General features: G+C 66.7%; 1 protein-coding gene across 1 annotated transcript; it reads left to right on the top strand.

Moving 5' to 3' along the window:
* Positions 1-261: 261 nt before the first annotated feature.
* MUC5AC (mucin 5AC, oligomeric mucus/gel-forming) lies at positions 262-25,580 on the top strand. Its single transcript, XM_058686597.1, has 49 exons — positions 262-320; positions 404-531; positions 745-1,006; positions 1,279-1,393; positions 1,754-1,844; positions 2,597-2,706; positions 2,816-3,029; positions 3,141-3,266; positions 3,417-3,534; positions 3,800-3,938; positions 4,148-4,258; positions 4,762-4,831; positions 4,908-5,045; positions 5,131-5,295; positions 5,617-5,711; positions 5,929-6,055; positions 6,258-6,513; positions 6,592-6,644; positions 6,953-7,053; positions 7,239-7,390; positions 7,467-7,605; positions 7,712-7,825; positions 7,934-8,113; positions 8,778-9,017; positions 9,238-9,394; positions 9,922-10,050; positions 10,248-10,410; positions 10,772-10,815; positions 10,910-11,098; positions 11,705-12,453; positions 14,944-18,094; positions 18,344-18,549; positions 18,978-19,152; positions 19,326-19,576; positions 19,672-19,855; positions 20,329-20,536; positions 20,778-20,956; positions 21,312-21,399; positions 21,513-21,616; positions 21,829-21,860; positions 22,248-22,419; positions 22,664-22,765; positions 22,978-23,015; positions 23,329-23,451; positions 23,536-23,634; positions 23,920-24,039; positions 24,257-24,320; positions 24,448-24,562; positions 24,918-25,580. The coding sequence occupies exons 1-49, from the start codon at positions 262-264 to the stop codon at positions 25,222-25,224; spliced, it is 10,452 nt and encodes a 3,483-aa protein (XP_058542580.1). The 3' UTR covers positions 25,225-25,580.

Here is a 25,580-nt window from a genome sequence, read left to right as displayed (position 1 = left end):
CCCCAATATTTCATCCACGTACGCGTCCTCGTGGCCTGGGGGTGGGGGCTGGTGGGGTGGCCTCTCCGGGTATTTCTGTGCCGCCACTCTGGGTGTGTGGTCCCGAAGCCCAGACAATCTGCCTGCATTTCCCGGAACTGGGCCCACGGGAGGCTCATCCACACCTGGCCTCTGCGCCCAAGGTTGACTTTTGAGATTCTGGGCGTAAGAAAGTCCCAGGTGTGAACAGAGTGCAGGGCTGAGAGCTCCCGGCCCCTCGGGATGGCGCGGCGGAGGCGCAGGGCGGAGGCTGTCGCTGGAGGAGGCTTTGCTGCCCGAGTGTACGTGCAGCCCGGCCCCCCCGGGGCGCCTTGCAGCCACAGCCTTGGAGAGGCCACCTCCAGTCACCTTGTGTGGGTGCCAGAGATGCCTATGCCCAGCAGAAGCCATGTGCGTGGGGGGCGCTGTGTGACCCTGCCCCTGCTCCCGCAGGCGACCGGCTGCAAGGCGTGACCATCCTCCCCCCTCTGAGGACGGTGCCGGTGGTTCGAGGTGAGGGAGGGCCTGTGAGGCCGGGCTGGGAGGGGGCAGCTGGGCGGGGTCTCGCTTCCCAGGTGGACCCGGGAGAAGTGCTGGGAAAGGGCCCCAGTCGCCAGGAGGGTCTGGGTCCAGGCGGCTCCTCCCCGGACGCCCGGCCCTCGGGCAGCAGGGTGCTGGACTTGGGGGCATGGGGGCGCCCCTCAGGACTGCCCTGGCTCCCCACAGCCCTGAACCCCGCACACAATGGGCGGGTGTGCAGCACCTGGGGCGACTTCCACTATAAGACCTTCGACGGGGACGTCTTCCGCTTCCCGGGCCTGTGCAACTATGTCCTCTCCGCGCACTGTGGGGCCGCCTACGAGGACTTCAACGTCCAGGTCCGCCGCAGCCTGGAGTCCAATGTTACCACGCTGGCCAGAGTCACCATGAAGCTGGATGGCATGGTCATCGAGTTGACCAAGAGCTCCATCCGGGTCAACGGGCTCCCGTGAGTCTGGGGGGCTGTGAGGGGGACATGGGCTTGTCCCCGAGACGGGGGCCCACTGCCCCTCCCCCGCTGGGGCCCCGTGCTCTTTCCCTGCCCCTGGAAGTGGTCCCCTCCTGGTCCTGTGACCCCAGGGCTGCAGACTCCCCTGTCTCCCCCACTCCCCCTGCTGCCACCATCCACAGGCACTGTGCTCGTGTCCCACGGGTGACCACAGGGGACCTCGCTGCCCCCTGCGCGCCCCTCGCCGCCTCAGCCGCGCCCTCTCTCCGCAGAATCCAGCTGCCTTTTAGCCAGTCTGGTGTCATCATCGAGCACAGCAGCAGCCACCTGAAGGTGGTGGCCAGGCTGGGCCTGGTCTTCATGTGGAGCCAGGACGACAGTCTCCTGGTGAGGCCGGGGCCCAGGGCTGGGGTGGGGGGGCGTCTCCAGCCCAACAGCCTTCCCGGGGAGGGAAGAAAGTGCTCTGGGCAAGGGTGGGTGGGGAGGTCAGAGAAGGTCCCCAACAGGGTGGGGGAGGAGGGAGCCCAGGTGCTATGGGGGCGCTGGGATCTACACCCCCCGATGGAGACCCCGCGTGAGTGGGGTGTCTCCTCCAGGACAGAGAGCCCTGCTCTGCATTGTGGGGGCCGGGGGCTGGTCCACGGTCCCTGACAGCCCCTCCTTGGAAGTGTCCCACACCTTGTCTGTCCCTCCCGTCCCGAGAAGTCCCTGGCAGGGCCAGTGGCTGACATGTCCCTCTCCTTCCAGCTGGAGCTGGACGCCAAGTACTCGAACCAGACCTGCGGGCTCTGTGGAGACTTTAACGGTGTGCCTGTCTTCGACGAGTTCCTCTCCCACGGTGAGCCCCTCCCCACGGCTGTCCCACGTGTCTGCTCCGGGCCCCTTCCCCGGGGCTCCCTGGAAGGCCGCCTTCCAGGGTCCCGGGCCACGTGTCTCCAACTTGTGTGCATGTGCACGCACACCCGCACCTGCACAAGCCCAGCACCCACAGGCACACCTGCCCGCACACTCAGCCGTGCGCCCGGAGGCACATCTGGGGGCCTGTGCTGGGCGCGGCTGCTCTGGGAAGTGGATGTGTAACCAGGCACCCTCCTCACCTGAGACCAGAGTCCCACCTCCCATCAGGCCCCGTCACTGTTGCTCGGGCCTCCAGACTTCGCCGCCAAGAAGTGGGACCCGCACGAGCCGGGGTCCCCAGCCCCCAGGTCCCCTTCGCCAGGCCCGTGAAGCCCCACTTAAGGCTCACCCATAGATGCTTCTGGCCGTGAGGGAACGAGCCTGCCCACGCGTCCGGTGGCCCTGGCCCGGCAGGCCCAGCGCAGGCTTGGCTGGGGCGGGGCGGGGGGGGCAGGGGGGAGGTCGGGGTCACTCTCCAGCCCTCTGGACTACAGGCCGGCCCTGGGCTTGGAGAGCCTCAGTCAACAGGCCTCCGCCCTCGGCCTGCAAGCCCCAGAGCCTTGGCTGTTTCCCCAGTCTTCAGGCACCCTGAATGTCCCTTGTGGCCACTGCCTAACCCAGCAGTGTGGGTGGGGGAGCAGGGGCAGCCGGGACGCCGCGGGCAGCCTGGGGGACGGCTTGTGCTCCCCGCAGGTGTCAAGCTGACCCCCATCGAGTTCGGGAATCTGCAGAAGTTGCACGGCCCCACGGAGCAGTGTCAGGACCCTGCACCTGTGCCCCCGCTGACTTGCTCACTGGGCACCGTAAGTCCTGGAGGGAGTGGGGGCGGGGGCCGGGCTGGGGGGGGTGGGTTGTGAGTCCAGAGGAGAGTCCGGGGCCTGGACTCAGCACGGCCTCCCGGCTCGGCCCCAGGGCATCTGTGAGGAGATCCTGAGCAGCTGGCCCTTCCGGGGCTGCAACGCCCTGGTGGACGCCAGCAGCTACGTGCAGGCCTGCCGGCAAGACCTCTGCCTGTGCGAGCACGCCGAGCTGACCAGCTGCGTCTGCCATACGGTCGCCGAGTACTCCCGCCAGTGCGCCCACGCCGGGGGGCGGCCCCTGGACTGGCGCGGCCCCGACCTGTGCCGTGAGTGCCCCGGCCGGCCCCAGCCCCGTCACCGTGCTGCCCTGCCTCGGTCCAGAGGTGGGGGCAGGGTGTGACCACCGCCACCCCCCGCCCCCGTCCTCTACCCTGCAGCCCAGACGTGCCCCCTCAACATGCAGTACCGCGAGTGCGGCTCACCCTGTGCGGACACCTGCTCCAACCCGGAGCACTCCCAGCTCTGCGAGGACCACTGCATGGCCGGCTGCTTCTGCCCCGAGGGTGAGAGGGGCCCCCACCCCCGCCTGCCCCCCGAGAATCACAGAGGCGTTCTGGACCCCCGGATCTGAAGGGCCTCCGAAGGGCAGGGCAGCCTGGGGCGGAGGGCTGGTCTCCTCCACATGCTCACGCGGTGGCCGCCTGCTTCTGCAGGGACGGTGCTCGATGACATTGGCCAGACGGGCTGCATCCCCGCACCCCAGTGCGCCTGCGTGTACAACGGGGCCACCTATGCTCCGGGGGCTGTCTACTCCACAGACTGTGCCAACTGGTAGGACCCAGGCCCCTGCCCTCCTGTCCGTCACCCCAGACGCGTCCTGGGATGGCCCCTCGGAGGCCAGGGCCCAAGTGCTGGGTGTCATCCCTCACCTGGGGCCCTGGGCACTGGCCAGTGGCTCTCCGCACGGACGCCGAGGGGCCCCGGGCTGTGCAGTGATGCGGGCAGGCCTGGGCAAGACCCTTGTCCACCTGCCGGTGAGGAGGGAGGGGCTGGGTGCTCCGGGGGCCGTGCTCACGTGGTCTCTATCCGCACCCAGCACCTGCTCCAGCGGCCGGTGGAGCTGCCAGGAGGTGCCATGTCCTGGCACCTGCTCGGTGCTGGGGGGCGCCCACTTCTCCACGTTCGATGAGAGGCAGTACACAGTGCACGGAGACTGCAGCTACGTGTTGGCCAAGGTACGGGCCCCGGGGTCCTCGCTGGGACAGAGCAGCTGTCACACGGGAGCCCCTGCCTGGGCTGCGTGCAGCGGCTGCCTCTGAGGCCACCCTGGGAAGATGCCCCGGCTCCTGGTACCAGCCCCACAGGGAGCCAGGCGGTGCTGGGGGGGGGGGGGGATGCAGGGGGCTGGGGTCTCTGGGCAGAGTGTGAGCACTCGTGTCTGCAGCCCTGTGACAGCAGCGCCTTCACTGTGCTGGCGGAGTTGCGCAGGTGCGGCCTGACGGACAGTGAGACTTGCCTGAAGAGCCTGACCTTGAGCCTGGATGGGGGGCACACGGTGAGGGCAGATCCGGGGGGCCTGGGGGGGGCACACGGTGAGGGCAGACCCTGGTGGGGGCTGGTGGGGGGACATAGTGAGCAGACGTGGGTTGGGGGGAATCTGTGTCCCTCGTGGCAAGTGACCTCTGCCCAAGCTCTCGATCCCCGTGTGGGCGGCGAGTGGCCAGGGGCCATGGCCTGAGGATCCTCCCACCCCACAGATCTCTGAGTGACGGTCCTCAGATGGAGCAGCTCAGGGAGGGACCAGGGCACGTCCGGTAGCTCGTGCATTGAAGGCAACATCCGTATTTTATAAAGTCACTTGTGTTTTTACGTGACTGAGAAAATGCAGTCCTTGAAGGACACGCAGACAAGCTGAGCACAGGGTCATCGGCCCCTCTTTGTGGGAGCCTGTGGCCTCCACGGGCAGGGGTCTTGCAGGGGCACGTCAGGGCCTCTGGGGCCACTTGGGGCGCCGGCAGGGCCCCGACTTGCCCTGACCCTGCTGTGTACTGCTCCCAGGTCATCGTGGTCAAGGCCAGCGGGGAGGTGTTTGTGAACCAGATCTACACCCAGATGCCCGTCTCAGCAGGTGAGGGCGCCGGCCCTGGCCCCCTGAGGGTGCCGCTGCTCACACCCCGCTGAGACCTTGTCCCCTGTGTCCACAGCCAACGTCACGCTCTTCAGACCCTCAACCTTCTTCATCATCGCCCAGACCAACCTGGGTCTGCAGCTGGACATCCAGCTGGTACCCGCCATGCAGGTGTTCCTGAGGCTGGCGCCCGAGCTCCGCGGGCTGACCTGCGGTAAGCGGGGCCGCCTGCCCCGGGGGCCGGAGCCCGCCCTCGGCGGCCGGGGCTCTCGGGGCCTCATGCTGCCCCCCTGCCCCAGGCCTGTGCGGGAACTTCAACCAGAACCAGGCCGATGACTTCCGGACCCTCAGCGGCGTGGTGGAGGGCACGGCCGCCGCCTTCGCCAACACCTGGAAGACCCAGGCCGCCTGCCCCAACGTCAAGAACAGCTTCGAGGACCCCTGCTCCCTCAGCGTGGAGAACGGTACGTGGATGCACGTGGCCCCAGGGCCCCCTGCGTGCTGGTGACTCCCCCCCCCCGCCCCCCACCCCCAGCCACGAAGGTCCACTCCGGCCCCGAAGGAGCGATTCAGGTGGTTCACAGGCAAACTCCCCAGTGGCCGTGGTAACTTCCGGAAGGAAAGGTACAGGGTGTTGTGGGGGTGGTGGAGGCGGCCCTCGGTGTGCCTGTGGGCCACAGACGGGCGCTCGGAAGGAGCCAGGAGCCTGCCCGCTCCAGGCGCCGTCCTCTGCGGAAGGCGCTTCTGTGTGACCCCAGCTGACCTCCCCGCTCCTCCGTCCACAGAGAAGTACGCTCAGCATTGGTGCTCCCAACTGAAGGACCCCCACGGCCCCTTCGCCCAGTGCCACGCTGCCGTGAGCCCCGGCACTTACCACTCGGTAACGGCCTCCCCCTGGCCCGTCCCCTCTGGTCCGGGCCAGCCCAGCTCCGCTGGCTACGGAGATCAGGGGCCGTAGTCCTTCCAGCTCCCACCTGGAGGGGGTCTGCCGGGGGTGGGGGGGGCCCCCGGCGCCGGCTCGAGGAGGGGCCCCAGAGGAGGCGGGGGGCAGCGTGGGGATGCTCGCTGAGTGTGGGTGACCACGGCCCCGTCCCCAGAACTGCATGTTCGACACGTGCAACTGTCAGAAGAGCGAGGACTGTCTGTGTGCGGCCCTGTCTTCCTATGTGCGCGCCTGTGCCGCCAAGGGGGTGCTGCTCAGAGGCTGGAGGGACGGCGTGTGCAGTGAGTGTCCCCGAGGGTCCCCCGGTGCAGGAATACACGCTCTGTGGCTCTCCCTGCATGGGGCTCCCGTGCTGGCCGGGGACCCCGCGGCTGGAGCAGGCCCGGGGTGGGCAGGGCAGCGGGGGGGGGGGGGCGGTGGCCGGGGACCGGGTGGAGACCTCCGCCCTGTGCTGAGCGCCGCCCCCTTCCCGGCATCCTGCAGCGAAGCCCATGGCCACCTGCCCGAAGTCGCTGACCTACCACTACCACATCAGCACCTGCCAGCCCACCTGCCGGGCCCGGAGTCACGAGGACGTCACCTGCGGCATCCGCTTTGTCCCTGTGGACGGCTGCGCCTGCCCCCAAGGCACCTTCATGGACGAAGCGGGCAAGTGTGTGCCGGCCACCAGCTGTCCCTGCTACCACGAGGGCTCCGTGGTCCCCAACGGGGAGTCGCTGCACGAGCGTGGGGCCATCTGGTGAGAGCCCCTGCTGGCTGGGCCTGGGGAGCAGGGCGGCTGAGGTGGGGGGGCCCTCTGACCGCCCTCTCCTCCCAGCACTTGCACGCAAGGCTTGCTGAGCTGCATCGGAGGCCACACCCCTGCCCCAGGTGAGCCCTGAGAGCCGGAGGGAGGGGCTGTCATTTCCACGCCAAGCTTCTGGGTGGACGCGCCCGGGTCAGCGTGGCTGGCGGGGGGGGGGGGGGGGGGGGACTGACACGTTTCTGCGTCTGGCCTGGTCTGTGCCCTCTGGGCTCGGGGAGGGGGTGGCGAGGGGGTGGGAGCAGGCCTGTCTCGCGCCCACGCAGCACCCGGCCGGTCAGGCCTCGGGGCGGCACACCCCCGGCTGCTGGGAAACTCTCAGAGCCAGCCTGGCGGGTGGCGGCTGGGGGCCCCTCAACGGCCCCTGCCTCCCCAGTCTGCACCCCGCCCATGGTCTACGTCGACTGTCGCAATGCCACACCGGGGGCCGCCGGGGCCGGCTGTCAGAAGAGCTGCTTCACCTTGGACATGGAGTGTGTGAGTGTTCCCCACGCCCCCAGGGACCCCTCGTGGGCACCCGCCGCGTGGCCCTCTCAGGCTGGGCCCAGGAAGACCCTTGCCCGAACGCTGTCCGGGCCCCCTGCAGGCCGTGGCGGGGGGACCCTCTGCTGCCACCTCCGCCGTCACCCCCGGCCCCCTGACCTGTGTGTTGTGCCCCACAGTACAGCTCCCGGTGCGAGCCCGGCTGCGTGTGCCCCGATGGGCTGGTGGCCGACGGTGAAGGCGGCTGCGTCGCCGTGGAGGACTGTCCCTGTGTGCACGACGAGGCCAGCTACCTGCCCGGCCAGACCATCCGGGTGGGCTGCAACACCTGGTAGGCGGGGCCCCGAGACCCCACCCCGGCCGGGCTGGCCCCGCTTCGGCCTGACTGTCCCCCCCACCTCCCTCAGCACCTGTAAAAGCAGGATGTGGCAGTGCACACGTGAGCCCTGCCTGGCCACCTGCACGGTGTATGGGGACGGCCACTACATCACCTTCGATGGACGGAGCTACAGCTTTAGCGGCGACTGCGAGTACACACTGCTTCAGGTACACGGTCCCCGCCCCCCGCCCCCTGCCCCCTGCCAGCTGCCCAGGCCGTCCCGGTCCCCACCCCCCCACCCCAACTGCCGCGTCGGCCTCCGCCTGTCCCCAGGACCACTGTGGTGGGAACAGCACTGCCAACGGGACCTTCCGAGTCGTCACGGAGAACGTCCCCTGCGGGACCACGGGCGTCACCTGCTCCAAGGACCTCAAGCTCTTCCTGGGGGTGAGTGGGGGGCCGGGTGGGAACGGGGGCAGCCCCTCAGAGGCCCTGGGGAACTCTTGGAAGGTGAGCGGGGACGGGCCTGAGGGACCCCTTCCCCCCCCCCTGCAGAGCTACGAGCTGAAGCTGAGTGGCGGCAAAGTGGAGGTGATCCAGAAGGGCGTGGGGCAGGAGGCCCCCTACTCCATCCGCCAGATGGGCATCTACCTGGTGGTGGACACCGAGGTCGGCCTGGTGCTGCTGTGGGACAGGAAGACCAGCATCTTCCTCAAACTCAGCCCCGAGTTCAAGGTGGGCCCCCACCCCAGGACGGCCCAGACCGAGGGCCGGCTGGGAGGGCTGTGGGGTGGGGGACACACACAGACAGACAGAGGAGGGATTCAGCCGGCGTGCCTCGAGGGAGGCGGCAGGTAGGAGGTCCGCCTGTGTCCACTGCGCGCCCGGGGTTCCTTCTCCCAGAGCTGAAAGTCCCTCCAGGCTATGGTCCCAGGACGCGCCCCTGGACGCTCGGGGGGAGGATCCCTCCGGCCTCCTCCGGCTTCTGGGGCCCCAGGCGACCCTCTGACCTCTGCCTGCAACCTCATGTTACTGTCTTTGCTCTGTGTGTCTGTGCCCAAATGTCTCAGTCCTACGAGGACACCAGGCCCTGTGTCCTCAGCCAGGATGCGTCCGTGCTAGCCGGACCTCCACCTGCGGAGGCCCTATTTCCACATGACGCCATGCTCACGGGTCCCCGGTGATCTGAGCCAGTCTTTGGGGGACCCCTTTCCTACAGGAGGGACACCCCCATGGCCCCAAGCGCTAAGTGGGGCCGTGCCCGGGAGCACCAAGCTACCCTCCCCCCCGAGGTGTCCTGGGGACATGCAGCCCCAGGGGGAAAGGAACGGGGGCACGGGAGGCGGGGACAGGGGCTCTGGCCCTTGCTGCCTGTGTCCTGAGCCCCCTCCGTGTGCAGGGCCGGGTCTGCGGGCTGTGCGGGAACTTTGACGACAACGCCGTCAATGACTTCACCACGCGGAGCCAGTCCGTGGTGGGCAACGCCCTGGAGTTTGGCAACAGCTGGAAATTCTCCCCGTCCTGCGCCGACGCCCCGGCCCCCAGGGACGCCTGCACCGCCAACCCGCACCGCAAGTCCTGGGCCCAGAAGCAGTGCAGCGTCCTCAACAGCGCCACCTTCGCCGCCTGCCACGCCCACGTATGTGGGTGCTCCCGGGGCGCCTGGGGAGGAAGGGACAGAAGTGGGGCTGGCATCGCCTTCCACCTTTTGGACCAGCCCGTGGTCAGCCCCGCGGGACCACGAATCTGCTGTCCCTGAGCAGCGGGGGAGACGGCCCAGGTCCGGCCACGCCCCGGGCCTGACCCCCAGCAGCCCCGGGGAATCCGGCCCTGAATCCGAAGCCTCTCTCCCCCGCCAGGTGGAGCCCGCCAAGTACTATGAGGCCTGCGTGGGCGACGCGTGTGCCTGTGACTCCGGGGGCGACTGTGAGTGTCTCTGCACGGCCGTGGCCGCCTACGCCCAGGCCTGCCACGACGTGGGCGTGTGCGTGTCCTGGCGGACCCCGGACATCTGCCGTGAGTTCACGGGATGTGGCGTCGGGGCAGGGCGGGCCCCCAGCCCAGGGAGCGACACGCTGCGCGCTTAAGGCTGGTCGCCCGCGGAGGGGGGCGGCGGGTGTCGGAAAGGAACGTGAAATGGGGAGGGGTGTCACCGATGGACAGACGGGAGAATGTTCCGGAACCCAGAGGGGTCAGCAGGGCCCTGCTCCCCCACCCCGCCCGCCTAGAACCGGGCCGGAGGGGAGCGTAGTGGGCAGCCGCCCCGGCCGGAGTCCCCCACCCTGACAGGCGGCACCCCCGAGGAGCCAGGGGACCCGCGGCTGCGTCCGGTCACGGGCATTTGGGGCCCACACCCCCCGAGGCCCCATGCGGGAGGCACAGGGGACGGACGGGGCTTGGTCGAAGGTCGGGGTGCGGGGGGAGCCCGGCCGGCCGCCGGGTGGCCCTGGAGGCCGTCGTTGCCAGGGCGGCGCCCCGCCTGGGGCCGCTGGTGGCTCGCTCTGGCCGGAGCCGGCCCGCTGAGTCGGCCCCCTCACCTGCAGCCTTGTTCTGCGACTACTACAACCGCGAGGGCCAGTGCGAGTGGCACTACCAGCCCTGCGGCCCGCCCTGCATGAGGACCTGCAGGAACCCGAGCGGCCGCTGCCTGACCGACCTGCCGGGCCTGGAAGGTGAGCTGCTGCCCTGCTGGCCAGAGGGGCCGCCTGGGGTCCTGGGGTCACGGCGGGGTCTGTCCTGGGGGCCCGGGGTCCCAACCCCCGGAGGTGCTGCTGTGGGTGCGGCCTCGAGCTGGGTACTGAGCCAAGGCGATGGGGGTGGGGCGGTCGGGCAGGCGGTCGGCTGGGACTCAGGCCTCTCTGGGCTGCAGGCTGCTACCCCAAGTGCCCGCCAGAAGCCCCCATCTTCGACGAGGACCGGATGCAGTGTGTGGCCACGTGCCCCACGCCCCCCCCGCCGCCGCCCTGCCGCGTCCAAGGCAAGTCATACCGGCCGGGGGAGATGGTGCCGTCTGACAGGAACTGCCAGTCCTGGTGAGTCCTTGACCAGAGGGGCAAGCAGCTGGAGCGTGTGGGGTTCGACCCTCGCCCTTTGGGACGGACGGCGGGGGGGGGGCCGCGGCCTGAGGCGTTGAGGGGAGGGGAGAGGAGTGGAAGGGGGTGACGCCGAGTCACGAGGCCACCCCAAGGCCGCCGGAGCAGATGCCCCGAACGGGAGGTGGCCGTCGGGAGGTCAGCGGGGAGCGACGCCGGCCCCCAGTGGTCACTGACCGGAAGGGGCTCCCTGAGAGGGTGTGACCTCGGCCTCCGTGCCCAGCGGCCGGGGCTGAGGGCTGGCTCTGGCACAGCGGCGATGCCCTCACCCCCAGACTCACCTTCTTCCTCTCGTCGCCAGCGTCTGCAGCGAGAGTGGGGTGCAGTGCGTCTACGACACCGAGGGTGAGTGGCCGGCGGCCTTCCTTGGGTCTGGGGTCTCCAGGTCCCCGCCCGTCCCCCCGCCCCTCACGTGCCCGGCACCCCCTCCTCCTCACAGCCTGTGTCTGCACCTATGACGGGCGGCGGTTCCGCCCAGGGGACGTCATCTACCACACGACCGACGGCACGGGGGGCTGCATCTCCGCCCGCTGCTCGGCCAACGGCACCATCGACAGGAGGGTCTACCCCTGCAGCCCCACCACCCCCACGCCACCAACCACCTTCTCCTTCTCCACATCCCCGCTCGGTAAGGCGGGGCCGCCCCTTGTGTTGGGAATCCAGGAGGGGACCGGGGGCCGGACGCTCGTCATCTCTGCAGCCAGGAAGGGCCCGCTCGTCCAGCGTGCCGGGCGGGACCGGCGTCCTCAGCTGTGCCGTCAGGGCTGGGGCCCCTGGCACGGGGTAGGGCTCTGACAGGGGACCTCAGGCAGGCCTTTGGAGGGAAGGGCCACCGGGAACAGCCCTGGGGAGTCCTTGCCCCATTGTTGCCACCTGCCTGTCTTAGGCCACACCGAGGGTCAGGTAGCCCAGCTCCTCTCCCTCTTAAGGGGGTCACCCTTAGAGCCCTAGCGGACCTTCCCGAAAGAGTGCAAATTCTGCTCAGTGTGTAAATGAGATCGATTCACCTATTTATTCAACTGCTGTGGGCTCCACACATGCCCTGTGCCAGGTGTGTCCCGGGACCTTGGTCCCTGTGTTTCCCAAGCTCCCATCACAGGGGGGGACGGTCATGCAGACTGACACGGTGAGACTTGCAAGGCAGCTGACCGACAGGGGGACGGGGACAAGGGGTGACAGGGTGCCTCGGGGAGCCTGAGAGACTTAGCCCTCCCGCCTTCTCTTCTGCCCTCAGTCGTGAGCTCAACACGTCCAGCCCACACGTGCCACAGCCCTGCCAAGAGCACGGTGCGGCCCAGCACTCGGAGCGGTGTCCCTGCCTCCACCCCGGGCACGACCTCCGGTCCTCCCACGAGACCTCCCCGGCCCCGCCAGGCCTGTGGGGAAGATTGCCGGTGGTCACCGTGGCTGGACGTCAGTCACCCGGGACGGGGCATCGACAGCGGTGACTTCGACACGCTGGAGAACCTCCGTGCCCACGGGCACCAGGTCTGCCCGGCGCCGAAGAGGGTGGAGTGTCGGGCTGAGGACGCCCCCGAGGTACCGATCCAGGTCCTGGGGCAGCACGTGGAGTGCAGCCCAGTGCGGGGCCTGACCTGTTACAACCGCAAGCAGGCTTCGGGGCTCTGCCACAACTACCAGATCAGGGTCCAGTGCTGCTCCCCCCGTACCTGCCCTACCTCTGGCGGTCAAACCCAGACCACCACACCTGTCCCAGGGACCACTGAAACCACCACAAGTACCTCTACACCTGTCCCAAGCACTCCTACACCTGTCCCAGGGACCACTGAAACCACCCCGAGTACCTCTACACCTGTCCCAGGGACCACTACAATCACCACAAGTACCCCGACACCTACCCCAAGTACCCCTACACCTGTCCCAGGGACCACTGAAACCACCCCGAGTACCTCTACACCTGTCCCAGGGACCACTACAATCACCACAAGTACCCCGACACCTACCCCAAGTACCACTACACCTGTCCCAAGTACCCCTACACCTGTCCCAAGGACCACTAAAACCACCACAAGTACCTCTACACCTGTCCCAAGTACCCCTACACCTGTCCCAAAGACCACTAAAACCACCACAAGTACCTCTACACCTGTCCCAAGCACTCCTACACCTGTCCCAGGGACCACTGAAACCACCCCGAGTACCTCTACACCTGTCCCAGGGACCACTACAATCACCACAAGTACCCCGACACCTACCCCAAGTACCCCTACACCTGTCCCAGGGACCACTGAAACCACCCCGAGTACCTCTACACCTGTCCCAAGTACCCCTACACCTGTCCCATGGACCACTAAAACCACCACAAGTACCCCTACACCTGTCCCAAGTACTCCTACACCTGTCCCAGGGACCACTGAAACTACCCCGAGTACCTCTACACCTGTCCCAGGGACCACTACAATCACCACAAGTACCCCGACACCTACCCCAAGTACCCCTACACCTGTCCCAAAGACCACTAAAACCACCACAAGTACCTCTACACCTGTCCCAAGCACTCCTACACCTGTCCCAGGGACCACTGAAACCACCCCGAGTACCTCTACACCTGTCCCAGGGACCACTACAATCACCACAAGTACCCCGACACCTACCCCAAGTACCCCTACACCTGTCCCAGGGACCACTGAAACCACCCCGAGTACCTCTACACCTGTCCCAAGTACCCCTACACCTGTCCCATGGACCACTAAAACCACCACAAGTACCCCTACACCTGTCCCAAGTACTCCTACACCTGTCCCAGGGACCACTGAAACTACCCCGAGTACCTCTACACCTGTCCCAGGGACCACTACAATCACCACAAGTACCCCGACACCTACCCCAAGTACCCCTACACCTGTCCCAGGGACCACTGAAACCACCACAAGTACCTCTACACCTGTCCCAGGGACCACTACAATCACCACAAGTACCCCGACACCTACCCCAAGTACCCCTACACCTGTACCAGGGACCACTGAAACCACCCCGAGTACCTCTACACCTGTCCCAGGGACCACTACAATCACCACAAGTACCCCGACACCTACCCCAAGTACCCCTACACCTGTCCCAGGGACCACTGAAACCACCCCGAGTACCTCTACACCTGTCCCAGGGACCACTACAATCACCACAAGTACCCCGACACCTACCCCAAGTACCCCTACACCTGTCCCAGGGACCACTGAAACCACCCCGAGTACCTCTACACCTGTCCCAGGGACCACTACAATCACCACAAGTACCCCGACACCTACCCCAAGTACCCCTACACCTGTACCAGGGACCACTGAAACCACCCCGAGTACCTCTACACCTGTCCCAGGGACCACTACAATCACCACAAGTACCCCGACACCTACCCCAAGTACCCCTACACCTGTCCCAAGTACCCCTACACCTGTCCCAAGGACCACTAAAACCACCACAAGTACCTCTACACCTGTCCCAAGTACCCCTACACCTGTCCCAAAGACCACTAAAACCACCACAAGTACCTCTACACCTGTCCCAAGCACTCCTACACCTGTCCCAGGGACCACTGAAACCACCCCGAGTACCTCTACACCTGTCCCAGGGACCACTACAATCACCACAAGTACCCCGACACCTACCCCAAGTACCCCTACACCTGTCCCAGGGACCACTGAAACCACCCCGAGTACCTCTACACCTGTCCCAGGGACCACTACAATCACCACAAGTACCCCGACACCTACCCCAAGTACCCCTACACCTGTCCCAGGGACCACTGAAACCACCCCGAGTACCTCTACACCTGTCCCAGGGACCACTACAATCACCACAAGTACCCCGACACCTACCCCAAGTACCACTACACCTGTCCCAAGGACCACTAAAACCACCACAAGTACCCCTACACCTGTCCCAACTACCCCTACACCTGTCCCAAGGACCAGTAAAACCACCACAAGTACCCCTACACCTGTCCCAACTACCCCTACACCTGTCCCAAGGACCACTAAAACCACCACAAGTACCCCTACACCTGTCCCAACTACCCCTACACCTGTCCCAAGGACCAGTAAAACCACCACAAGTACCCCTACACCTGTCCCAAGTACTCCTACACCTGTCCCAAGGACCACTGAAACCACCCCGAGTACCTCTACACCTGTCCCAGGGACCACTACAATCACCACAAGTACCCCGACACCTACCCCAAGTACCCCTACACCTGTCCCAGGGACCCCTGAAACCACCACAAGTACCCCTACACCTGTCCCAAGTACCCCTACACCTGTCCCAAGGACCACTAAAACCACCACAAGTACCCCTACCCCTGTCCCAAGTACCCCTACACCTGTCCCAGGGACCACTGAAACCACCCCGAGTACCTCTACACCTGTCCCAAGTACCCCTACACCTGTCCCAGGGACCACTACAACTGTGAAAAACACTTCGTTGACCCCGAGTCCAATGCCAGTTTCAACGACACCTGAGCCTTGTTTACAAAAGTTGTGCAACTGGACCCAATGGTTCGACAGCAGCTACCCTGGTCCTGGTATAAATGGCGGAGATTTCGACACTTTTCATGACTTGAGAGCCAAAGGATATAAATTCTGTGAAAAGCCCAGCAACGTGGAGTGTAGGGCACAGTTCTTCCCAAACATCCCACTGGAGGAGCTGGGACAGGACTTGATCTGTGACAAGAGCCTGGGGCTGTTATGCCTCAACAGGAACCAGTTGCCACCGATCTGTTATAACTACGAAATCCGGATCGAGTGCTGCGAGCTGGTGGATGTGTGCAGAAGCACCACACACCCTGTGACGTCTGAGACCACGTATTCCACCCGAGAGGAAACCGGGACCCAGACACAGCTTACCTGGACCACTGGAATCCCCTCGTCTCCCACACGGCACAGCACCGTCAGCTCCGTGCACACGCACCCCACAACCACCGTCACAACCGGCACACACTCAGTCTCCCCAGCCGTGACCATCCCCTGCCAGCCACAGTGCAGGTGGACCAAGTGGTTCGATGTGGACTTCCCGTCCCCAGGGCCCCACGGAGGAGACGCGGAAACCTTCGGCAACATCGCCAGAAGGGGAGAGAAAATCTGTCGCCGGCCCGAGTACATCACGCGGCTGGAGTGCCGGGCCGAGAGCCACCCCGAGGTCAGCATCGAGACGCTGGGCCAGGTGGTAGAGTGCAACGTCAGCAAGGGCCTGGTGTGCCGGAACCGTGACCAGGGCGGCGATGTCGGGATGTGCCTCAACTACGAGGTCCGCGTGCTGTGCTGTGAGCCCCCGGAGTACTGCTCTACCCACAAAACTGTCGGAGTATCTCACACTTCAAGCGTTAGCACCACCAGGCTAACTGAGACCATCTCCCACCTGGTGACATCCAGCTCAACCTCCGTGCCGAAAACCAGCTCAACCTCGGTGACAGAAACCAGCCCAACCTCGGTGACAGAAACCAGCTCAACCTCTGTAACAGAAACCAGCTCAACCTCGGTGACAGAGACCAGCTCAACCTCGGTGACAGAAACCAGGCCAACCTCAGTGACAGAAACCAGGCCAACCTCGGTGACAGAAACCAGCCCAACCTCGGTGACAGAAACCAGCTCAACCTCAGTGACAGAAACCAGGCCACCCTCAGTGACAGAAACCAGCTCAACCTCGGTGACAGAAACCAGCCCAACCTCAGTTACAGAGACCAGCTCAACCTCGGTGACAGAAACCAGCCCAACCTCAGTGACAGAAACCAGCCCAACCTCGGTGACAGAAACCAGCCCAACCTCGGTGACAGAAACCAGCTCAACCTCGGTGACAGAAACCAGGCCAACCTCAGTGACAGAAACCAGGCCAACCTCAGTGACAAAAACCAGGCCAACCTCAGTGACAGAGACCAGCTCAACCTCGGTGACAGAAACCAGCTCAACCTCGGTGACAGAAACCAGCCCAACCTCAGTGACAGAAACCAGCCCAACCTCGGTGACAGAAACCAGCTCAACCTCGGTGACAGAAACCAGCGCAACCTCGGTGACAGAAACCAGCCCAACCTCGGTGACAGAAACCAGCTCAACCTCGGTGACAGAAACCAGGCCAACCTCGGTGACAGAAACCAGCTCAACCTTGGTGACAGAAACCAGGCCAACCTCAGTGACAGGAACTAGGCCAACCTCGGTGACAGAAACCAGCCCAACCTCGGTGACAGAAACCAGCTCAACCTCGGTGACAGAAACCAGGCCAACCTCGGTGACAGAAACCAGCTCAACCTCGGTGACAGAAACCAGGTCAACCTCGGTGACAGAAACCAGGCCAACCTTGGTGACAGAAACCAGCCCAACCTCGGTGACAGAAACCAGCCCAACCTCGGTGACAGAAACCAGGCCAACCTCAGTGACAGAAACCAGCCCAACCTCGGTGACAGAAACCAGCCCAACCTCGGTGACAGAAACCAGCTCAACCTCGGTGACAGAAACCAGCCCAACCTCAGTGACAGAAACCAGGCCAACCTCGGTGACAGAAACCAGCTCAACCTCGGTGACAGGAACCAGCCCAACCTCGGTGACAGAAACCAGCTCAACCTCGGTGACAGAAACCAGCCCAACCTCGGTGACAGAAACCAGCTCAACCTCAGTGACAGAAACCAGCTCAACCTCGGTGACAGGAACCAGCTCAACCTCGGTGACAGAAACCAGGCCAACCTCGGTGACAGAAACCAGCTCAACCTTGGTGACAGAAACCAGGCCAACCTCAGTGACAGGAACTAGGCCAACCTCGGTGACAGAAACCAGCCCAACCTCGGTGACAGAAACCAGGCCAACCTCGGTGACAGAAACCAGCCCAACCTCGGTGACAGAAACCAGCTCAACCTCGGTGACAGAAACCAGCCCAACCTCGGTGACAGGAACCAGCTCAACCTCGGTGACAGAAACCAGCCCAACCTCGGTGACAGGAACCAGGCCAACCTCGGTGACAGAAACCAGCTCAACCTCGGTGACAGAAACCAGGCCAACCTCGGTGACAGAAACCAGCTCAACCTTGGTGACAGAAACCAGCCCAACCTCGGTGACAGAAACCAGCCCAACCTCGGTGACAGAAACCAGCCCAACCTCTGAGCCCAAACGCAGCACAACCTCTGGTCCTACAATCAGCACAAGCCCTGTTCTCAAAACTGAAACAACCCACTTCACACCCGTGACCATCCCCTGCCAGCCACAGTGCAGGTGGACCAAGTGGTTCGACGTGGACTTCCCGTCCCCAGGGCCCCACGGAGGAGACGCGGACACCCTCGGCAACATCGTCAGAAGGGGAGGGAAAATCTGTCGCCGGCCCGAGTACATCACGCGGCTGGAGTGCCGGGTCGAGAGCCACCCCGAGGTCAGCATCGAGACGCTGGGCCAGGTGGTAGAGTGCAACGTCAGCAAGGACCTGATGTGCCGGAACCGGGACCAGAGTGGCGACGTCGGGATGTGCAACTACGAGGTCCGCGTGCTGTGCTGTGAGCCCCCGGAGCACTGCCCTCGTACTTCTGTGACGCCTTACACGACTCCATCTACCAAGCCCTCGTCGCCTCCAGAACCGACCTCCGTGGTGTCCACCACGACATGTTACTGCAGTGTGTCTGACAAGTTCTACCCCGCAGGTGTGTGCTGCCCCGGCCACTGTGAGGGAGAGGGAGGGGTCCTTTGTCCCATGACTGAGCCACGTGTTGTCCCCGAGGCGGCAGCGGGCCGTCCTCTAGGATTCATCCCGTTCGCTTCTGGGCAGGAGGGCCTCCTACCAGGTCAGCCCTCGGGGCGGACCGCCACCCTGCAGGGGCCAGTCTGCGCTGTGCCTCTCCCCGCCCCCCAGCATGGCCCCGCTGACACCCGCCTGTCCCCTTGTCTGCCAGGATCCATCATTTACAACCGGACCGACCTCGACGGCCACTGCTATTACGCCACGTGCAGCCTGGACTGCCACGTGGTCAGGACGCACTACACCTGTGCCAGCGGCACAACACCTCCCGTCCCAACCACCTCCCCGGCCGGGTCCTCCCCTTCAGCCTCCGCGCCCGTCACCGCGCAGGGATGCCCAAACGCGGTCCCCCCAAGAAGGGTAACTGCCCCCTCCCCGCCCACCGCACAGGCTGGCGCAGGGACCCTCAGCGTCTCTGCAGCTCGGCTGAGTGGGAAAGTCCGCGGCCTCGGGCCGAAGCAGGCAGGCAGGGAAGTGGCCGGTTCTGGTCACTGCCCGGGGTGGGTCCCGGCCCGGCAGCAGGGAGCGCGTGGCCTGGGGTGGAGGCTCGGCTGGTTGCGGACGACCGGGCACCCAAGCGGGTGGTCCAGGCTCTGGGTGGCGCCGGGCAGCCAGGGAGGGCGTGTAGGGCCGGGCGGAGCTCCGGGAGTGGAGACCACCGGTGAGGAACGGGGTGGCGGGGCACCACCTCCGCCCCCTGGAGAGCCCCCCTCGCCAGCCCGGTCCCCTCCCGCGGCTCCTCTCTCAGGGGAGCCCGGCGCCACAAGCCTGAGGTCTTTCCTCCACAGAAAGGCGAGACCTGGGCCATGCCCAACTGCTCTCGGGCCACCTGCGAGGGCAACGGCGTCATCACCCTGCAGCCACGGCCGTGCCCGCAGGTGCAGCGGCCGACGTGCGCCAACGGCTACCCGCCCGTGGAGGTGGTCGACCCCGACAGCTGCTGCCCGCACTACCAGTGCCAGTGTGAGCCGGGGGCCAGGCTGAGCGGGAGGGAGGGACCTGGGTTAGACACCGGGAAGGCCTTCCGGACGGCAGGGCAGGGGACGGACGGTGCCGGGCGGAATCCTGCCTGAGCCCCAGAGCCCACGGGGCGGGGGTGGGAGGGGGCCCCGCGTAAGGCCGCCGCGTGCCCGCAGGTGTGTGCAGCGGCTGGGGCGACCCCCACTACATCACCTTCGACGGCACCTACTACACGTTCCTGGACAACTGCACGTACGTGCTGGTGCAGCAGATCCTACCCGTGTACGGCCACTTGCGCGTGCTCATCGACAACTACTTCTGCGGGGCGGAGGACGGGCTCTCCTGCCCGCAGTCCATCATCGTCGAGTACCGGCAGGACCGCGTCGTGCTGACCCGCAAGCCCGTGCTCGGGGTGATGACCAACGAGGTGGGGAGCCCCGCCCCGGGCAGCCCCACGCGGACCGGGGCCGGCCGGGGGCGACCCTCACTCTCAACCCTCCTTGGCCCGCCGTGTGTGTCTAGATCGTCTTCAACGACAAAGTGGTCAAGCCCGGCTTCCAGAAGGACGGCGTGAGCATCTCCCAGATCGGCATCAAGATGTACCTGACCATCCCCGAGCTCGGCGTCCAGGTCATGTTCTCCGGCCTCATCTTCTCGGTGGAGCTGCCTTTCAGCAAGTTCGCCAACAACACCGAGGGGCAGTGTGGTGAGCGCCTGTCCCCGCCGGGCCCTGCCCGCGCCGGGCCCTTTCTCCGCTCCGTGCCTGGAGCTGGGAGCGTCTGGTGCGGGAAGGGTCGCCTTGGCCGAGTCCCCCCCACCCCGGAGGACCCATTCTCGGCCGGGGCCGAAACTGCCTCAGGGCACCGAGCCTGTAGGGGGTTCTGCTTTCCAGCGGCTCCCAGCGGGTGCGGGTCAGCAGCTCAGGGGGCGGGGGTCCTGGCCGTGTGCCCTACACCTGAGGCTCGCACCTGCCCGTCCCCCAGGGGGACTGCCCGGTATCTCGGTGGGGGGTGTGTTGGAAGCTCAAAGGCTCAGGTCTCTCAGCCAGGCCATCGAGTGCCGCGCTGAGCGCCAGGGCCCCACCCCCAGCTCGGGGACGCTGCGCGCTCGGGCAGGTGGTGGTGGGGGGGGGGATGCTCTACTGGCCCCAGTCAGCCTCCCCCGCCTCCCTGGCCCCAGGCACCTGCACCAATGACAAGAAGGATGAGTGCCGTCTCCCCGGGGGCACCGTGGTGCCCTCCTGCTCTGATATGTCCGGCCACTGGAAGGTGACGACGCCCCACCAGCCACCCTGCCACGGGCCACCCCCGAAGCCCACTGCAGTCGGGCCCACGCCCTCGCCCACCCCCTGCCTGCCTTCGCCGATCTGCCAGCTGATTCTGAGCGAGTGAGATGTGGGGGCGCAGAGTGGGCCTACGGGGGTCCCCCGGGGGGAAGAGGGTCGCTGTGGGTCCGCCAGGGCTGGCCGTGGGTCCGGGCCTGCATCATGACCCCGGGCGCCACCTGGCTTTCCAGCCCAGGGGAGACCTCGAGACAGAAAGAGCCATGGGGCAGCCGGCCGCCCTCCCCGGGGCACGCAGACCCGGGCAGGCCCGAGCTGCCCCACGACCCGGTGCTCCCGGCCGCAGGGTCTTCGAGCTGTGTCACCCTCTGATCCCCCCGCTGGCATTCTACCAAGGCTGCACCTTCGACCACTGCCACCTGAACGACTCCAGCGTGCTGTGCTCTAGCCTGGAGCTGTATGCGTCCCTCTGCACCTCCCGAGGCGTGTGCATCGACTGGAGGCGCCACACCAACCACACGTGCTGTGAGTGTCCTCCGAGCGGCATCGGCCGGTGCCAGCGTGTGGCCAGGGGCCGGACGACCAGTGGCTGGACTTCCTGGAGCGGGTGGGGGGAGGAGGGGGGAGGAGCTGGGGGAAGAGGAGGAGGGGGAGGGGGGATGGTTGGCCCCAGGGCAGACTGCACTCGGCACCTGGAAAGAAGGGAGGAGCACCCAGATCGGGGACTCGGCCTAGAGCACAGGGGCGGCAGGGCCGTGCACGCAGGGGTGGGGCCGGCGGGGCCCCCTCTTCCGGGCTGCAGAGCCCCCGGCGGATGCCTGGGGATGAGTTGGCCCGGGGCCGGGGCCCTCGGCCTCAGGTGTCCTCTCCCTCCTCACAGCGTTCACCTGCCCTGCTGACAAGGTGTACCGGCCGTGTGGCCCGTCCAAGCCCTCATACTGCTATGGGAGTGACAACACCAGCCTCGTGTATGCACCCGCCTCTCCCTCCTAGACCCCCCCCCCCCCCCGGGGACCCCGGCCCGGCCTTCCCCTGCCCTGGAGAGCACAGGGACCAGGCCGGCCCTCTGCTGTCCCTACAGGGCTCTTCAGGACACTGTCCCCATCACAGAAGGCTGCTTCTGTCCAGAGAACATGACGCGTTTCAGCATGAGCTCTCCAGTCTGCGTGCCTGCGGACTGCCACCGTAGGTCCCCACGGTGGGGGGTGGCGGGTGGGGGCGGGGGTGGGGCTTGGGGCTGGCAGGTGCACCTTCCGCCCGAGCGAGTGCCAGGACCAACCGCCCTCCCAGATCTGCACTTCCCAGCCAGGGCCCGGGGGCCCCCCGACGTGGCTCCTGCCCCCGAAGGGCTGGGGGCTGCTGCCGCCCACCGCTGACCTCACTCTCTCTCCCTCCAGGGTGCCTGGGCCCCCACGGGGAGGCTGTGGAGGTGAGTGTGCCATGCTGGGGGTGGGGCAGGGCTTCCTCTGGGCGCCAGAGTTTCAGATGAGGGGCAGGGAGGGGCCCAGGCTTCTCCGGCAAGATCTAGGAGGCTTCTATGTGGGGGTGCCCACCCCCGGGGGTGGCCCTGCCCTGTCCTCCGCTGGGACCCCCTCCTGCTCCACTTGGACACCGTGAGGTCACCCACATGGCACCTCCCACCCCATGTCCTGCCCTTGCGGCCACCGCCCTGCACTCTCAAAGCCCCCTTCCCCCGGGTTCCCCCACTGGCCCTCATCGGTGGGCTCCCAGAACCACCTGGTCTGGCTGCAGCCGTCCCCGGACAGGCAGGTGACTGACCCCACAGCCCTGGGCTCACACGTGCCTCCTCCTGCAGCCCGGCCACACCATCAGCGTGGACTGCCGGCGGTGCACCTGTGAGAGCAGCACGCTGACAATGAGCTGTCACAGGCAGCCCTGCCCCCTGCCCCCAGCCTGCCCCCTGCCCGGCTTCGTGCCTGTGCCTGCAGCCCCGCAGGCCGGCCAGTGCTGCCCCCAGTACAACTGCGGTGAGTCCAGGCTGCTGCCCCCCATGCCTTCCGGGTCGGCTTCGGCCGAAAGCACAGGGGCGCCTGCCCACGAGGGTGCCGTGGCACCGGCACTTGGGGGGACGCTGGCACCTGGGGGACTCACCACCTGCCCACCAGGTGGCCGGCACTCCTGAAGACCCCTGGGGATCACCCCCGGGTGGGGGTGGGAGCTGGCGCAGAGCCGGACACAGGCCCCCGAGCACCTCCGTCCTGCCCACTGCAGCCTGTGACACCAGCTACTGCCCCAAGTCCGTGGCCTGTCCCGAGGGCTCCCACCCGGTCGTGACCTATAAGGAGGGGGCCTGCTGCCCCAGCCAGAACTGCAGTGAGTGTCTTTTCTCCGGGCTGTGCTGCGCGCTGCGGGTGGGGGGCCCAGCCTCTCTCGGGGTTCTCCGTGGCTTGGGGTAAAGCTGGATGAAGCCACAGCTGGACCACTGCGGCTGGGTGCCCCGGGGCCGGGCGACTGCCCGTGCGGACAGGGTGGCGGGAGGGCGGGAGGTCAGGGTGGCTCTGTGAGGCTGTTCTCCTCTTGCACAGGCTGGGACGTCTGCAGCGTTAACGGTACCTTGTACCAGGTAAGGACCAGATGGAGGTCCGGACCCCCGGGGCACACGGGACACTGAGCGTTCTCCGCCCCTGCCCCTGCCGGCTCCTCCCGAGCCTGGGCCAGGACCCCTGCTGGCTCGGGTGGCCGCAGGGCAGCTGTGAGCTCTCCCGGGACCACTGCCCACGGAGGCAAGGGCCTGGGGCTCCCCCTCGCCCACCCAGAGTCACCCAGGGGGACCGGTCTGCCTGGCGGGGGGCCGGGCCTGGAACAGGGGGGCCGGGGAGGTAGGGGCCCGGTGCCCGGGATTGGCCCTCAACACTGGCCACCCTGACCCTCCCCAGCCCGGCTCCGTGGTCTCCTCCAGTCTGTGCGAAACGTGCAGGTGTGAGGTGTCCAGCAGTCCCCAGTTGGACACGGTCGTCATCAGCTGTGAGACCCAGATTTGCAACACCCACTGCCCCGCGGTGAGTGCCTGCGTCCACCCCGGGAAAGCCAGCACCCGGGCTCGGGCTCCATTTTCACCCCGCCCTATCCACCCCTCCCTGCAGGGCTTTAAGTATCAGGAGCAGAGTGGGCAGTGCTGTGGCCTGTGTGTGCAGCAGGCCTGTGTCGTGAACGCCAGTGACAGTTCCACCCGCATCTTCTATGTGAGTCGTGGCCGCAGGGCCCAGCTGGGGGGGGGGGCCCAGGGCCGGGGGGTGAGTCCCGGGAGGGACAGAGCCAGCACGCCCCTCGCAGGAGCCCCAGGCAGGCCGGGCCTCACCCCGGCCTGGACAGAGCAGCTGTGAGGCGCACAGAGACGGCAGGGTCTGGCGCACCGGGGCCCCCGGGCAGAGGGGGGCTCCGGAAGCCCACAGGCTGGGAGGCAGACATGTAGATGGGCAGACGGACCTCCCCTGCCCGCTCACCCTGCTGGTGCCTCTTCCTCGCAGCCCGGCCAGTCCTGGCCAGACCCCACGAACCCATGTGTGACCCACGAGTGTGAGAAGCACCGGGACGGGCTCGTGGTGGTGACCAGGAGGAAGGCGTGTCCCCCACTCAACTGCCCTGCGGTGAGCTCTGGGGACACACGGCCCCGCCTGGCACGCTGCGGGCCCACGGGAGGCCACGGCAAGATTAGCCTGGGGTGGGGGCGGGGAGGCGCGGTGGGCCCCCTGCAGCACCCACAGGGGCGCCACCTGCTTGCGTGGGGCACTGTCCACTGCCGTGTGACCCCCCTGCTTCCGGGCCGGCCGCTCCGGCGCTCAAGCAGCCCCTCTGTCGGCACAGGCCCAGGCCCAGCTGAGTGAGGACGGCTGCTGTCTCGCCTGTCCCCCGCCCCAACCTCGGAACCGTGAGTGCGAGCGTCTGCAGGGGGGTGGTCGATCCTGCTCACCGGGGGTGGGGGGGTGGGGGGGTGGGGGGGGGCTGGGGAGCCATCCAGGCCTGAGCCCCGGCCCCGCCTCCCGTGTCGCCCACAGAGTCGGCCTGTGCCGTATACTACAAGCGTGAGGTCATCGTGCATGGAGATTGCAGGTCCCCACGGCCCACGAGGGTAGCCTACTGCCAGGGCAACTGCGGGGACAGCAGTGCCAAGTACGTGAGCCCCGACTCCGCCAGGCAGAGACCAGTTTCCTCAGGGCAGCGTCCCCAGGACTGGCTGTGCCGGGCGCCCGGGGCCGGAGGGGAAAGCCGGACAGTGGGGGAGGGGCAGACGGTGGGAGGGGGTCCTGACGCTGCGGGGGGTGTGTGTGGGGGGGGGGTCGCTGGGGCCAGGCCTTCGGAGGCCGATGGAATCAGGCTGTTCTGTTTACTGAGGCCGCGGACACAGTGGCCCCCTCGGCGGCGTGCCCAGAGTCCGCCGGGGGTGCCCGGGATGGGCACGTGGGGCCCCGGGGCCTGCGGGGGGCTCCGGGCGTGGCGCCGGGTGCTGAGCGGGCCCTGCCCACAGGTACTCGCTGGAGGCCAACACCATAGAGCGGAACTGCAGCTGTTGCAGGGAGCTGCGGGTTTTGCCGACGACAGTGACCCTGCGCTGCAAGGACGGCTCCAGCCGAACCTTCGGCTACACCCTGGTGAAGGAGTGCGGCTGTGTGGGGCAGCAGTGCGGCCCCCGCGGCAACCTAAGCCATTCGGAGGAGCCGGGGCCCGTGCAGAGTGACGAGGAGCAGAGCCAGGAGACGGGGCACACGGGCTGGAGGAGGGGGTCCAGCAGCCCTCGGAGCTCCCGGCCACCTCCCTCCGGGACCCAGCGATGAGGGTCCCGTTCCCCGTAGCCCCAGCTCCAAGGCCGGTGGGACCTCGGTCCAGGCGGCCCGAGATCAGGATGCACTGCCCGCCCCGCTCTTCCGTCTGTCTGCAGGGTCCACGGCCCTTGGAAGTGTGACGGCCCCGAGGGACCCGGGCGGGCGGGGCTCCTCTGGCCACGGGTCCGGTCTGCTTTTCCCCGGACGTAAGCATCACGGAAGGGTCTTATCAATGACGGCCACTTGGATGTGGTGCCCGGCCATTCGGCTGGCCACCGGGAGGCAGAGCCTCACCCCGACCTTGGCCCTGGGCCTCGGGAAATGGCCAACTGGTTCCATAAATACATCTGGAGCATTTTGCACCTTGC

This window comes from Neofelis nebulosa, chromosome 10 (genome assembly GCF_028018385.1).
Source record: "Neofelis nebulosa isolate mNeoNeb1 chromosome 10, mNeoNeb1.pri, whole genome shotgun sequence".
Taxonomy (NCBI): Eukaryota; Metazoa; Chordata; class Mammalia; order Carnivora; family Felidae; genus Neofelis; species Neofelis nebulosa.
The sequence above is the reverse complement of the archived record's forward strand: the minus strand, read 5'-3'. Positions and strand labels throughout refer to the sequence as shown.

Excerpts from the sequence above, each read along its gene's own strand:
- MUC5AC (XM_058686597.1), top strand. The coding sequence starts at position 262 with ATGGCGCGGCGGAGGCGCAGGGCGGAGGCTGTCGCTGGAGGAGGCTTT. Across the intron at positions 3,535-3,799 it reads TCCACAGACTGTGCCAACTG|CACCTGCTCCAGCGGCCGGT; the intron begins GTAGGACCCAGG and ends ATCCGCACCCAG. Across the intron at positions 23,635-23,919 it reads GTTCCACCCGCATCTTCTAT|CCCGGCCAGTCCTGGCCAGA; the intron begins GTGAGTCGTGGC and ends TCTTCCTCGCAG.